Source organism: Drosophila sechellia, chromosome 2R, assembly GCF_004382195.2.
Source record: "Drosophila sechellia strain sech25 chromosome 2R, ASM438219v1, whole genome shotgun sequence".
Classification (NCBI taxonomy): Eukaryota; Metazoa; Arthropoda; class Insecta; order Diptera; family Drosophilidae; genus Drosophila; species Drosophila sechellia.
In genome coordinates this window covers 1,779,813-1,795,328 of record NC_045950.1, presented here as the reverse complement: position 1 = coordinate 1,795,328, position 15,516 = coordinate 1,779,813, and the positions used below count along the sequence as shown (strand labels likewise).

Below are 15,516 nucleotides of genomic sequence, written 5' to 3'. Positions count from 1 at the left end.
TTTGTGTTATGAGCGAGAAATTTTTTCATTTAATGAACATAAAGAGCGTATTCTATTGGCGGGAAATAACTGTATTGAGTCCGTTGGCAGAGTGATTGTGAAATGGCGCGAATTCGAAATAAAGCTGGTTGATGTTCTTTATGTACAGGAACTTCAATATAATTTTATGTCAGTGTCGAAGGCGATCGAAAAAGGTTTTTGCGTGAAATTCTCAGAAAAAGGCGCGAGTGTAATTGAGAATGACGGAACTGTAATGCTAAAATCAGAGAAACGTGAAAATTTGGTTCTGTTTGAGAATGCCAAGAATAAATGTTACAATGTGCAAAAGAAAAATTCATCGACATCTAAATTTCAGAAGCCTTAATAAAATGTAAAAAAAGAAAATATGGTGAAAGTCATGAAGTTAAATTTTTACTAAAACATTGCCTGTGAGTCGTGTGCAAAAGGCAAAATTAGTGTAAAGCATTTTCCAAAGGCCAGTGAAAATCGCGCAAAAGGAATTCTGGGTCTAGTGCATACCGATATTTGTGGCCCTATTAATAAAAATTCAAGTGGTGGTGCATGTTACTTTGTGACCTTTATTTATGACAAATCCAGATACGTAACGATGTATTTTATGAAAACGCGAGATGAAGTTTTTGAAAAATTTAAAGAATACAAATCATTTGTTGAAAATCAAACGGGTAAAAAATTGAAAATCTTGAGAAATGACAATGGTCGTGAATATTTAAGTGGCTTGTTGGAACAGTTTCTTATTAGTCATGGCATTAAAAGGCAGCTAACAGTGCCGCACACCCCCCAACAAAATGGTGTAGCAGAGAGAGCACACAGAACATTAGTGGAAATGGCCCGTACCATGTTATTGTGTGCTGGCCTTGATGAAAGTTTTTGGGCTGAAGCGATCACGACAGCATCCTACTTGAGGAACCGTGCAGAAACAACAACGTTGCCTCCTTTAACTCCTTTTGAGGTATGGACAAGAAGAAATCCATACGTTGGGCACCTCCGTGTCTTTGGTGCCAAAGCCATCGTGTTGAACAAGACAGATAAGACGAAGTTTGCTCCGAAGGGTGAGGAGCATATACTGGTTGGCTACTCCGAAACGGCAAAGGCGTATCGACTGTATAGCCATGAGAAGAGGAAGATGATCGAAGCGCGGGACGTCATGTTTTTCGAAGATGACTTGAACAGAAGTGGCTTGCCTGGTGAAACGGAGTTGAAATTGGTTGAATTCCAAGGCAAATCTACGCTTGTGGTTGGTGAGTTGTCTAATAATCCTACTAGTGAGGAGCTTGAGGCAGGCGATGACGAACTAGCAAGTAATGAACAAGAGCCAGAGGACGTGGATCCGATAAACGCGCAGCTTGAAGAAAAAGAAGCACAAAGAGCTCCTGGACGACCGAAGTTAGTGCGAACTGGTCTCCCAGGACGACCTCGCATAGAATACCAGATGCTGAATGTCCTGACGACTGAGGACATTGCTGTTCCTGGAAGTTTTGAAGAAGCTATGAACGGTGACCACAGCGATAAATGGAAAGCTTCTGTTCAGAAGGAGATGAATGGCCTGCGAGCAAACAAAACTTGGTCACTGGTTGACCTACCGAAAGGCGAGAAGACTATTGGTTGCAGATGGGTCTTTGCGTTACAACGAGACAAGAATGGCCACATCGAACGCTTCAAATCGAGACTGGTGGCCAAAGGGTGCGCACAGCGCCAGGGTATTAATTATTTCGAAACTTTTACCAGGTACTCCACTATAAGATTGGTGATCGCATCGGCAGTTGAACATGGCATGTTCATGCACCAGATGGACGTTTCTACAGCCTACCTAAATAGCGAATTGCATGATGTGGTGTACATGAGGCAACCCTAAGGTTTTATAGATGAGCAGTTTCCGAGACGCGTTCTGAGACTCCACAAATCACTGTACGGCCTTAAATAGAGTGGACGCGAATGGAACGAGAGACTGAATGCCGTTCTATTGGTTTCACTCCTTGTCCTAGTGAACCTTGTTTGTACGTGCGCAAAGTTGATGACAATCTGGGTCTAATTGTAGTGAACGTGGATGACTTGATCATAGCGAGCTCCAACAAAGATGACCCAAACGAGATCAAGTTGCTTATCTCCAAGAAGTTTTACGTGGTCGACGGCGGCGATCTTAAACATTTCCTTGGCATGGAAATTGAGAGAGAGAGTGAAACTGGAAGTATCAAAATTGGCCACAAGCAGTATGTGGAGGCACTCCTTAACGATTATGGAATGCAAAATTGTAAGCCAAGCAGTATTCCATTGGAGGCTGACCATCAGATAAAATGCGACGACGAGGGATGTGATCGTGTGAATAAGGAATCTTATCAGTCATTGATTGGGTCCCTTCTGTATCTGGCGATGACGACTCGACCAGACATATTTCATTCTACTGTGAAGTTGGAACAGCGGAATGCAGATCCTCATAAGGAGCACGAGGCGGCTGCCAAGCGTATCTTACGCTACCTGAGGGGCACTTCCGAGAAGAAACTACACTACAGAAGAACTGGGCAGAGCATTCACTGCTACGTGGATGCAGACTGGGCTGGCGATTCTTCAGATCGCAAATCATATACTGGATGGACGTTTTTTGCTGCTGGTGCTGCCTTTAGTTGGGAATCCAAGAAGCAAAGTTGCTCGCATGCGAGCAACGGTTAATTCCTTTTTGAGTGTTATCGCTACTAATCGGCGATCACTCTTTGTTCGCATATTTTGACGCTGCCTGTGTGCAGCAAGTATACATAATTTGAATTCAGTTACCAATAAACCTTTGCGCTGTAAACACGTTTAATAAAGGAAATGAAAAATTTAAATTGGCTTTCCGTAATGGCTGGGAAATTTTGTTCAGTGTTCTGTTTTTTTCATTCACCTTTTTTTTTTTTTGAATTTGTATTTATTCGAATCAATAATTCTATTTATTTAGGCGTTTTTATTTATACATTCTATATTTATTATATTTATTTATACTAGTCTATTACATTGATTTATTTATTTAGGTCGAAATGTTCTCCTGTTGTCGACGAAGACGAAGTCTGGTCAACAGATGTCGAGGGTGCAGAACGGCTGTAATTTGTGGACTAGTTGGTCGGCTTTGGGGTCAATCGACTTTGGGGGACGTGGAGCCGTCAGGATCACCGCTCGCCAAGAAATCTAGATTTCAAAACTATACGTGGAGAGTTGGGTCAGCCGCAGGTTAGGACCAACAGGTCCAAGAGAGAAAAAGTCCCGTTCGCGACACTGCAGTGGAGTCGGTGGTAAAAGCAACTCTGGCACAACCGGAGCGCACATACCGCGCATCGCAGAAGTCCGGAGTTGGAACGTTGCTGAGGGAAGAGATCCGGAACGGATGCTAAACGAGGTGTTAAAGCCAACCGAGAAATAGTCACGCAAAGGCTCAGGGCGAATAAGCCGGATAAGGATCTCAGGCTCTAGAAGTGATTGATGGTGGAGCAAACGTACCGGCGGAGGACCACCGGAACTGCCGCACAGGCGACATCGGCCACCTGTTCTGGACTCTCCCGAAGTTGAGATCACCGGGATCGATGAACCGGAATACCAGATGGCCGGTAGAAGCGACTAATCTGCACCTACGCGGTGGACCGAAAACCGGAGAGCTGCAGAATTCTAGGACGACCCGCGACGGTATACCAACGCAGAAGCCCATGATGGAAGCCGTTGCTTCCACGTTTACCGCTGGAAGGTGATGTTCGATGGCGAGCACCACAGGAATTCCGTGGAGGCTTTTGTTTTCCGACTGGAGTTCCCACAGCGTCAGCATCGGTATCCATGGGAAAAGATCTTGAGGAACTTCCATGTTCTCGTATCGGGAATAGCGAAGGAGTGGTATTGGGTTCACCTTCGCCAGTCCAAAGTGGACACCTGGGCCCAGTTGCGCAGGTCGCTTATGCAACGGTTCCAGAGCCCTTAGACGGAGCATGAAAGAATGCAAGAGCTGCTTGAACGCGAACACCAGCCGGAGGAAAGCGCAGACGATTACATCCAATCCATGTAGCAACTTGCCTCACGCCTGAAAAAAACAATGACGGAACGGCGGAATAGCGCGATACGTATACGAGATGGAGGTGTTAATCGTTGATGGGCTTCGTTGTTGGACACGGTAAGGACTGCAGGGAGCTCATGGAAGGACTACGTGCTCCGGTTCAGTTTTACTTCTCTGTGGTACGGCGTCTGGAGAAGATCGGTCCATTATTGGACGCTTAGAATGGCCTGTGGATTATGGAGAGACAAGTAGGACAATATCTTTCTAACGTTGCCCTGACCTCAAAAAAGCTGACTTCTTTAGAATCGATTTCTTGCGGGCGATCGGGTGAAGGAAGCAGAAGAAATCCATGTCAGGGAAATGAAGCACTAAGCCAACCAAGAGGAGATGGACGAATCGAACGAGGAGCCTATACCGAGGTGCCTGTCGGCGCAAGAAAGGGAAGCCTTGAAAAAGGTAAAAATAAGTTCCTTACCATGGCTTAGGAGTGTCTAGCTTGGAAAGGCATTCAATCGAGCTAGTCGAAGGAGCCGAGTCCTTAAGGATCGACCCTATCCCATGTCTCCAGCGAACCAAAAGATCGTCGAGGATGAAGTGGGCGTCCTCCAAACACAGTAGGTAGTGTATCACGCCAAGGACATCCGGTTGCTATCTGCAGAATGGTAAAACAAAGTACCCAATGTCAAGGAAAAGACACTAGAATAACAAGATGCGTAACGGCCATACATTGGTTTGGCACTATGCAGCCACTTTTTTGGTGTCGGCCAAAAATGCTTTCTGTCCGCTCGCTTACGCCGAGAGCGTAAGAATTCTAAAAATAGAATTAGCTTGCTTGTGTGAGTAAAAACAATAGACGAGAACGTGTGTATGTGTGCGTACTTGAGCTAGAAGACGATTTTCGGGGCGAAATCAATTCTGATCGAATAAACGAATTTACATATTTGGATGAAAAAAAATTTAAATTAATAATTCACGCCCTGACTATTATAATTTTAAAGTTTTTTAAAATCATTTTTTAAGATCGCCGCTCGATTTAGCTACACTTTACATATTTATATTTATGTTGATAATTAATTATGTGAAATATATACATACATATAACATTCATTATTTACATAAAACCATAATGAGGAAGCACTCTTTTATTTGTGCACTTAATACTCAACCATAAATTTGTTTATACACATTTGTTTTTTATTATTTTTAAAAATATTTCAAAAACTTTAATGTATTTTTTACAAATATTAAAAAAAAGATCAGTTTTCCGAAGTATTAAAAATTTATAAAATAAATAAAAATATGATAACAGTTTGTTGCAAAAGTCATATCTTGGGGACACGAAGTACGGACACAAGCACTCAACAATCATTGCCTTATTAATTTTTCTCACGTCGCAAGCTGAATACTCTAATGACAAATATTCTAATATAAAGTCATTTGTGAAATTTTTGTGGTATATTATGTACATAGATTCGGTTATTACTATTTTTAAACTATATTTGAATAATAATAACGTCAAGGCACTGCAAAATAAGAATTTTTTACATGGTACCAATTGATCAAAAATAATATAGATTTAAAATCTACGAATTTTGTCAAATTTACAATGCATGTGCACACATACAGTTGTCTGCTATCACTGCATGCGTAGAACAGCTTTTCGCTGTAGCGCTCTCCGCTTTCTCTCTCTCAAACAAAAAGGCTCGAGAGAGCCTGGAGCCACCTCTAGAGGCACGGTGAAAAAATCGTGTACCAAAAAATCGTATGGCGTTACGCATCTTGTTATTCCAGTGTCTTTGGTCAAGGGAACCAATCAAATATACTTTCCGTTCAGCTACATCAGTGCCGCGTTGATTCCCGTTCTCCAAGCTACCAATTATTTCATCGTTCTGGTAAACGAAGTGTAGGTAAACTCCGTGTAGCGCTTGTCGAAATCTTTGGATGGTGTTGCATTTGGATCGATAGGTATTGCGATAGGGCGATGATTGGGTGGCGCCCCCCTTTGGGAATCCTGTTAGTCGATTTGACCGTTTGGACCGTTTGGACCGTTTGCTCCGGGATTACTCTAAAATGGCCTGGTTTATGTCCCATGACCAAGTCGGGAGAGCATTACGAATATGGCGGGGTCCAAACTGTGTTCAAACTGTGTTTGAAATTAATAAACAGTAAGTTCAAAAGTCTAGTTTCACGCGAAGGTATTTATTTTTACAATTTTCCCTGTAATAACCAGGATGCCTACATAAAGCGACCCGGGTAATCGTGCATTGGAAGTCAGGAAAATATAAATTTAGTGGAGCCAGTCTATCTCTCTTGACTCCTGTAGATTCCTTGGACAGTCTGAAGGCATTGAACGCCACAAAAATTTTTAACGGCCGCCAACTGCTGCTGCTAAAGCATATCGCACCCGGAAAGTTTTAGGATAATTTGGTTATCGTAAATAGAGTGAGTTTCAGCTGATCGCGATTTCCGCCGATGGCCTACACCTCGGCTTGAGTTTCCGTTTTATTTCTGAGAGTGAGAATTTTTTTTGCTGAAAATTTTATTAGAGTGAGTTTTTCTCGACACAAAACGGTGCGTGGGTTAAGTTTTGCATGTGTTTTCCAGGCAGAAATTTAAGCTAGAAAAATCTTTGCTTGGCGTAACCATCGCGCAGCAGCATCACCGCCCAGACCCCAAGGTTCGACTGGGGCAGCCACAGGTTAGTGGATATCGGAGGAAAAGTGAACTGTTAGTTGACGCGAAGGCTCTAACTTTTTAGGCGGACAGAAAGAGAGAAAAGAACAGTCAGGTCGTCTAGTGAAGCCCCCTTCCCATCGAGGGGCAGAAGAAGACAAGCAGCAGCAGCGGGACCACAGTCGGCGATGAGTCGAGACCGTGGGATGAGTATTTAAGTTAATTGCCAAAAAATGCATAACTAAAGAGTACCCCAAAGTGAGGTTAAAAGCGCGGGAAAAAATTAGCGGGATTAGGAGTCCAGAATACACAGTGCCTGATGAAGTGAACATGGGAAAAATCTAAAAAATATGTGAAAATGCAGCCTTGTCTGACCTTACCCTACAGCGGAAAATTTATAAATCCCTAAACCGCCATTCTGCACTGAGAGAAATGAAGTTGTATTTTTAAATTATCTATTACGAGCTTTCACAATAAGTTATAAAAATGTGTACTCGAGGAGGAAACTTAGTTTATATCACTTTTGTATACTTTAATTGTTTTTAATTTGAATTCCTTTTAGTATTTAATATTTTTATTTTATATAAGCTAACCTAATATAATTATTTTTCTAAGATGAGTTCATTTTCAGAGAGTGCGCGCTTAAATTTTCGGGTAAAATTTGAAAATAATGAATTATTAGTCGGTGATGAATACAGAATATATTTCTAAGCACTTAAATACTGACCGGACATAGGGTATATTAATTTGCTTCCTCCAATTTTGTATGCTAGCTCCTCTATTCTGTTGTTGTAAGCACGCTCAATTTCTTGGTCTTATTCATTATTGTATGTAACGAAAAGGTATCTGTACAAGCAAGCCCACCACACCCAACGCCTCTAAAGCGTGCACCCGCAAGTACAGGTTCTCTCGTCTTCTATCACTATATTTCGATACACATTACAGGTGTTAATAGTCAGCCTAGTCAGAGTGCGCGCAAGAAGCGAAGCTATAATATGGGGCGATAAACCACGTTATGCATTTTTAAATGCAATTGCTCGAAAGATGTCAGAGTGAGAGCGAAGCGAGTTGCGAGCTCAAGCGATAAAGCGAGAGAGCATTTGTTCTTGTTGTATTCTGTGCTTTAAAGTCGAAATAGACATACACGCTTAGTTACAGAACTTTTCTGCGTGATTTCATAAGTCATTATATAAATTATTGAATTGAATCTATTGCAGTTAAGGGGGTGGATGCCAATTTTTTTAGGTAATAGTTCCTCGTCCGTATCCATCACGTTCACATTAATAAAGAGACCAATGTAGCTCTCTCGAAAAGAGCTAGAGTTCCTCACAAAGCTCTCACTCTGCCATTTTCTTGCTTTGCTCATAGCTTTTCGCTTCGCATCGCTTTTTTTTTAACATGTTTTGACCACGGCGCTTGCAAGACTGTGCTGCTGCGCAATGAGTTTGTTATATTGTGAGGAATTTGACTAATACGTAGAATATGACTGGCGCCAAAGTGCGTTGTCGCGCTGTCGCCGAGTGTAGTCCAGCTGGCGTGTGCGAGGCGTAGATCGATGCGCGGGTAGATAATGAGATCTGTAGGATTATTTATGTCGAGGTATAAAGACAGCAGGCAGTTGATAGCGAACAGCAAACACAACAGCAAGAGCCTTTTTCTTCTCGAAAACTTCACAGCGACAATATCAAAAGCGAAACCCAAGTCAACCTCGACCCACCTACAAACTGCATTAATACCTACCGTACGACTTCCCGGAACGTTTGGGTTTGTTAGGGAAAATGCAGTTTAGAGATCCATTCTCGCGTCTATCTGTGGACTCTGCATCCGCACGCTTCCATATTCCAGTGTGCATATTATGAAAGTATGTATGAAAGTTCCTTCCCAGTCCCTGCATTTTTCGTATCCCCGTCATATCTCAGCAAGTGTTTTCTCGTCCATACCTATTTATTGGAGGATCGTCGTTCGTAACCAAATTATGTTTTAATACTAAACCTGTGTCACGAACTGCAACGACTAGCTCAGAGAGTTTGTGCGTTCGTCCCACCAAATTTATGATTGGTGTGATTGCCCGACCAAGGAAAAGCAGATGGTTCTTATTATAGGTGTATCGTCCACGGGCCAGGCACGCTCGGCCTGGCAGCATCTTTGCCGACCACTGACTCCACTGTCCCTTTCGAACACGCCAAGTCCTTGTCGTCTCTTCCGGAGGACCACCTTCCGGCTGGAACGGGCTTATGATGTTATGGGGCAGGGGTATTGTACACGGGCGAGACAACGCTCGGCCTAGGACCACATTTGCTGACCACTGACCCTTTCAGACACGCCAGGTCCTTCTCCTCCACTCCTAGGATCACTTGCTGCCCGACGCTTCCACTGTTTGTTCTTTAAGCGCGTTCTCACTCCCGAACTCTTTCTTTGAACGCTCCGTCTCACTACCTCCTTTCACGCGCGGTCTGGTTGACTAACTCCTACTCCTCCGCCTTCAGACTCCTTTCCGACTGCGCAACTGCGCGGACGCGTCCTGACCGCGCGACTCGCGCTGTACTCTCCTCGACTATCCTCCCGTACGTACGGCTCGCGTGTTCTGACTGACTTCCCCGGGCTGCACTTGCGCCGTGCCTTTATAGGCCGCAGGGATCCCGTTATATTCCCTTTTGCGCACGGCCCGCTCAGGTACAAGGTCCAACTCATGTACCGTTAGTTCACGGTGCGTCCTTTTTGTGCATGTCCCGTTACCGGTCGACCTCCGTGCCCTTGGCCTGCTCGAGTCCCGGGTCCGTTAGCGGTACCGTTAGTTCACGGTCTCTCCGCTTTGCCGAGGTCCAAGGTCCAGCGCGGTACCGTTTGACCTAACCGCCCTTGACTTTTTCTGCATCGCAGCCGTCTACGCTGTTGCTATGCCGCTCCCCCGCACCCAGATTTGTGAGGAGTTTCAAGACTCCTCACACCTGGTCCCGTATAATATTGAGTATTGCGCATACTTAACTCTGTCCTCTTGTAAAAAATTGATTAAGTTGGGGGCTTAAGTAATTTTTATACCCGTTACTCGTAGAGTCAAAGGAGGTATGTAACAGACACGTCGAGACCTCAGGATTTATAAAAGCTAGAAGGTTGAAATTCAGTATAATGATACTAGGGAAAAAGACGCAGCGCATGTTCGTTAAGCCATGTTGCCACGCCCATTCTAACGCCGCACAAAACTGCCACGCCCACACTTTTAAAATATGTGTTGAAATTTTATTATATTTTTATTAATCTTCGATCGATCCTTTACTACAAATCGCCCAAAACGGTAATTTTATTCCGCAAAATAAACACAACGGATTAAATTTCGCGTCCGCATTTACACTAGCTAAGTAACGGGGAATTAGTATAAGCCTAAAAGCAGCGAAATCATGAATGTCGCTAAAGTCTATAAAAATCCACTCCGTCATAACAGGGGCTGTAAATAAATATTTTTCTTATGACAACCATAATATAATAAATAAAAATAACATCAACCTTTGTTAAGGGTCGATCTCAAACCACACCAAAAAGTTAACAAAATCGTAGCTCATTATATTTTTATTAGTCTTCTAAATTTCTATCGATCCTGTCCTACAATTCGCACAAAACGGCCACGCCCACAGAGTATTCTTTATTTAACTTAATTTTTGGCACAAATTCGTAATTTGCATTAAATTTATTGAGTCTGTAGGTAGAAGAGTAACTTCTCTTGACAGCGACTCAAGTTCAACTTCCTGTCCTTCCTATTAATAGACTTCTCACCCCGTATGCTTAAAGGGTCACTTCATCTATACGTGGTACAGAATCAAACCGCATTCAGAATGCCTCACCCGGGTAGGTTTCAAAAAATCGACGTCAAAAATGATGGCGAAAAATCTCAGTTGGAAAATATGGCTGCATATGGGGCAACTTTAAAATGAAATTGACAACACTGTCAAGTAGCTGTCTGTTTGGCCTTTCAACCCCTCACAGCTTTGCTTACATTCTCCGCTTTCTCTTGTCACGCATGCAAAAGAAAAAAAAAACGGGCAGTCCCTGAACCCCTTAAAGAACAACAATACGGAAAATCCAAACAACAGCGGACTTGGGGAGTGTTGAAAAATCCCGCGTAAATTTTCATGAATGCACAGACAATACACAGAACAGTGCACAAATTGTCGGCATTATGGACATAACAGATCTTAGTGTTTCCTAACAATGAGTATTTTAAAACACCAAAATCAAAATGTACATTCGGAATAAAGACAGAAGAGCAAATAGGCCGAGAGACGCGAAGTGGTCGTCGGTTCTAATAACGAAAATTCTAATAACGAAATTGAGCAGTCGGTGCCGAGATCTCAAGCGTAACATATTGAACCACACATTTTTGAACACTAATTAAAGTTTAAAATCGCACACACATGTTTTGCTAAATATTAATCATATAATACACAAGAAGCTTGCATCGCAGCACCAAAAAATAATGTAATCTTGCTCAAGAATGTTTTCACGACATAATCTTTAATTTCTTGAACGAAAAGCACACCGATCAATTGGTTAAGGAAGAAACACAGCAGAAAATATATGTTTCAAATATGCAGATATAAGTGACTTTTATTTACTCTCGAAAGCAACACGAATTATTACAATAACCAACAGTGACCTTACAACGGGGTTACACGTTTTATATTAACAGTCATCTAGGAAGCAGAACAATTATCCTAATTACAGATCGCATCTAAAACCGCATTCAAACTTTCAAAGTCAAAACATGCTACAATCGTAGCATATTGCATTACGTTTAACGTTTAATTGATTTAGCCTTGACAAAAAAATATTTTACAGCCTAATAACTGCAAAACCGCATTTGGTTATCAGTCTTGATAACTTTTTAACGTTTTGCAAAGAATATGTTTGTGGCGTGGTTGGCTGATCGACATTCTCAAATCAATTTTCTAAGGAGGCTCTAAATCATGTAGAAGGAAAGGCACAGCGAAAATACACTCGGAAACGGTCGCCCACCAGCATAAAGTATTTTTTGTGGAAGGCTCACCCAAATCTAAGCGCGCCAGCCGAGGGAGTAATCCCTATTACAAACTCTTCAGGCAGTTATTCTAGAATCGAACCAGATAGTGTATGTATAAGTGCTTAACACTTCCAAAATGTATTGAAGGCAAGCCCTACTCTCGCCGATAATTTGATCTGAAACTAAGACATAACGGACTATCCATCCAAACCATCCGGACAAAGGTTTTTCCTTCTGGTCAGAGGTATTTCTAAGCAAGCCCCCAAAGATCGGAACGATTTTGGAGTTTATAGACAATTCATAGAAATTCAAGAATGAAATATGAAGTTATGAATATAATTCAAAATAATTTTCAGATAAACATAGTATTGATAACCAAGATAATTGTTAATTCATGGATTGAATATATTCAAAATATCGTAATATACTAGGATTTTCCACTTTATATCTAGTATATGGGGAACAGTATTACTGCTTCACGTTCATATTTCAGACGTTCCGTTTCCTTCTCTAACCCACCGTCGCTATTTTGACGAATATAAATGGAATATGAGAAATTATACCCAAATTTTGCTGATACTCGATATATTAATATATCGAAAACAGAAATTTTCCGATTTGATTAAATACAAAACGTTTAAGGTGAAGACTTTGCAAATAAGATTATCTCGATTTCATTGATATTTACTTACTTTTCCTAAAGGTCCTACCAAGGGCTATACTTCCTATTGCGTTAAATTACATTTGTAGTATTTTTTTTTATAAATATTTATAATAAAATTATTTTTGAACTAAAAAAAATTACAGTAAATGTCTGCAAGTACAGCCTATAAGTAGAATTTTATGCTCATAACGTTAGCTTGGTAAGGCATCGAAATTTTTTTTATTTTAAAGGACAGTGACAATTGAGTTCTTAACCTCTTATAATATCTTAGAAAGGTTACAAGTTCTACAATATGGGTGCCTATTTGTCCCATCCGAAAACGGATAAAACATCAACAGATCAGTTTAATGAATTGTTGGTCGTTGGAGCTAGCTCTATGCAGGGATGGCGAAACAGCCAAGAGGTAAATTAATATGTGATTCCTTTCATAAAAACACAGTATTACGATTTCGTCATGTTTCAGGATGCACATAATTCTATTTTAAATTTTGACAAAAATACATCGTTTTTTGCTGTGTATGATGGTCACGGCGGAGCTGAGGTAGCGCAATATTGTGCTGACAAGTTACCACATTTTCTAAAAAACCTTGAAACCTACAAAAATGGACAGTTTGAAGTGGCACTCAAGGAAGCATTTTTGGGATTTGACAAAACGCTGCTTGATCCATCGATTGTCGGCATACTAAAAATATTGGCTGGAGAACATAACTTCGTAGATGCTGAAGCGGACGATTACGAAGACGAAGATTTAGCTGAATTGCAAGAGGAAAGCAATTTGCCACTAAATGAAGTTCTGGAAAAATACAAAGGTCTTCCGCAAAGACCAGATTTGGATCTTAAAAGTTCTGACCATAGAGAAAATTTTAAAATGCGCTCTCCATATTGTCGCGGGCGCCGAGCTGCAGCATTAGCTGCGGAAGCTACTAACAAAGCTGTAATGGACCCATCTGCAAAGCCCGATGGTTCTTCCACTTCCGCAGCAGCTGCTGCAGCAGCTCTATCCGCCGATGGCTTAGTTAATTCCCGTAATCTGAGCAATGTTGTAAATCCTAAGGCTGAGACTGCCGACAATACCACTAGCAGTATCAACGATTTATCCACCAAGAATGCTGCATTAAAAGATGATTCCATTAATGACCAAAATGAGGGTTCGAATGGAACCGGTTCTAAGAGTACGTTGGTTTCCTCTAGTAATATAAAATTATTCGCTACTGGTTCTAAAGACATGACCGAATTAAATCAGTCCTCGAAAAACGAGTTCACAAACTCATCTACCAGCAAAGAATTTGAAAGGAATATAAACAGCTCCCAAGAGGATGAGTTCACAGACGATGATGCGGACTATGAAGAAAATGATAATGTCAAGAGTCCTGATACTTCATCCGCAGAAAGCTCTGACTGCACTGAAAATGATGACGACGGTGACGAAGATGTAAGTTATTAAAAAACTAAACATATATACTTAACTTACTTTTTTGCAGGGTAATGAGGATAGTGATGATGAAGAGACTGATGAAGATCAGATGGCTAATGACAATTTTTGTGCAAATATGATTGAGGAGCCTGGCAAAGATAGTGGATGTACTGCAGTTGTATGTTTGTTGCAAGGTCGGGACCTTTACGTGGCAAACGCAGGGGACTCGCGATGTGTTATATCACGCAGTGGACTAGCCATTGAAATGAGCATCGACCACAAGCCCGAAGATGACGAAGAAGCCTCGCGCATAATAAAGGCAGGTGGTCGGGTTACACTTGATGGACGCGTAAATGGAGGCCTTAATTTGTCTCGAGCCCTTGGGGACCACGCCTATAAAACGAACGTAACCCTACCAGCTGAGGAACAAATGATATCTGCCCTACCTGACATCAAGAAACTTATTATCACGCCAGAGGACGAGTTTATGGTACTGGCCTGTGATGGTATATGGAATTATATGTCCAGCGAGGAAGTCGTAGAATTTGTACGTTGCAGAATAAAAGATAACAAAAAATTGTCAACGATTTGTGAAGAGGTAAAGATATCTACTGATAACACAAATACGTTAATAACCATGCAAAATTTCAGCTTTTTGATAACTGTTTAGCTCCGAATACAATGGGTGATGGGACTGGATGCGACAACATGACTGCTGTAATCGTCCAGTTTAAGAAAAAGCTGCAAGAGCTGCAGTCTACCATTCCTCCAAATCAAACTGAAGATAAGTTACTTAAGACATCTGAAAATGTTTCACATGGCTTAAATGATCACAGTGCGCCTAAGCGATGCGCATCACAAAATGCGGATACTGACGACGAAATTCTTGAAAAAAACAACTCTAAACGATTAAAAACTGATCTGGAACCAGAAAACATAAAAGGCAGAACCCCATCACCGAACAGTCAGAATGAAGATCCTGACAAGAAGGCCATTAAGGAAGTTACTATAATTGTTTCTTCATCCTAATTTACTTGACATTCGGAAGTGCACTCATCTTAATTCACATTTAATCGTAACATGCATTTTAATTGTAGACATTTAAGCTTGTAGATCGAAGTGCGAAAAACTGTGCCACTTTTCGAAATGATATTGATGACAGGTACATGCAAACAAATATTCTTTCATAAGAACATATATTAATTATATTTTAAGAAATATTTATATTTCTTTCTCGTAAATTGCTAAATAAAATCGAAATGAAATAAATCTTTTATTTATAAAGCAAAAATGTTTTAAACGTCATTTATTACAATATATGTTTTTAACCAAATACATTTAGTTGCAAATGTAAGACTATTGAATCAACTCAGGCTTAGTTCCAGCGAGTGTTATGTTTTAGTCAATGTTATGTTTATGTCAATGTCCCCATAAAGGTCTTGCCAAGGGACAATGAGGGACAACCGCGCCTCGCTACGAAACGAACAAAGGTCGCTGGAATTTCCCAGTTGTAAGATCGTAGGCTGGTTCGCATTCGTGCAAAAACAGACAAACATATCCCATTGTACACTTTCGTCACCAGATTCTAAAAATACTCAAATCAATTATTTTTTTGTTAAATCAAAAATGTTTCTGAAAAAATTAACACAAGTAGCTTTATTATTGGAGACATTTTTTTGTGTTGTCTTACAAAATAATGCGTCTGACATAGGTAAGCAATCATTCTC

The 15,516-nt window shown here is 41.1% G+C and overlaps 1 protein-coding gene across 3 annotated transcripts; it reads left to right on the top strand.

The window, feature by feature from the left end:
* Window positions 1-12,327: 12,327 nt before the first annotated feature.
* On the top strand, window positions 12,328-15,038 carry LOC6620412 (probable protein phosphatase CG10417). 3 transcript variants are annotated; one of them, XM_032715614.1, is made up of 6 exons: window positions 12,337-12,353; window positions 12,519-12,574; window positions 12,647-12,778; window positions 12,839-13,807; window positions 13,857-14,387; window positions 14,441-15,038. In XM_032715614.1, exons 3-6 carry the CDS (start codon window positions 12,668-12,670, stop codon window positions 14,816-14,818), a joined length of 1,989 nt encoding a protein of 662 aa, XP_032571505.1. In that variant the 5' UTR covers window positions 12,337-12,353; window positions 12,519-12,574; window positions 12,647-12,667; the 3' UTR covers window positions 14,819-15,038. The 3 variants fall into 3 exon arrangements, with proteins under 3 accessions (XP_032571506.1, XP_032571505.1, XP_002044620.1); XM_032715615.1 differs by lacking the exon at window positions 12,519-12,574 and having other exon boundaries at window positions 12,328-12,353; XM_002044584.2 differs by lacking the exon at window positions 12,337-12,353 and having other exon boundaries at window positions 12,388-12,574.
* The last annotated feature ends 478 nt before the right edge of the window (window positions 15,039-15,516 follow it).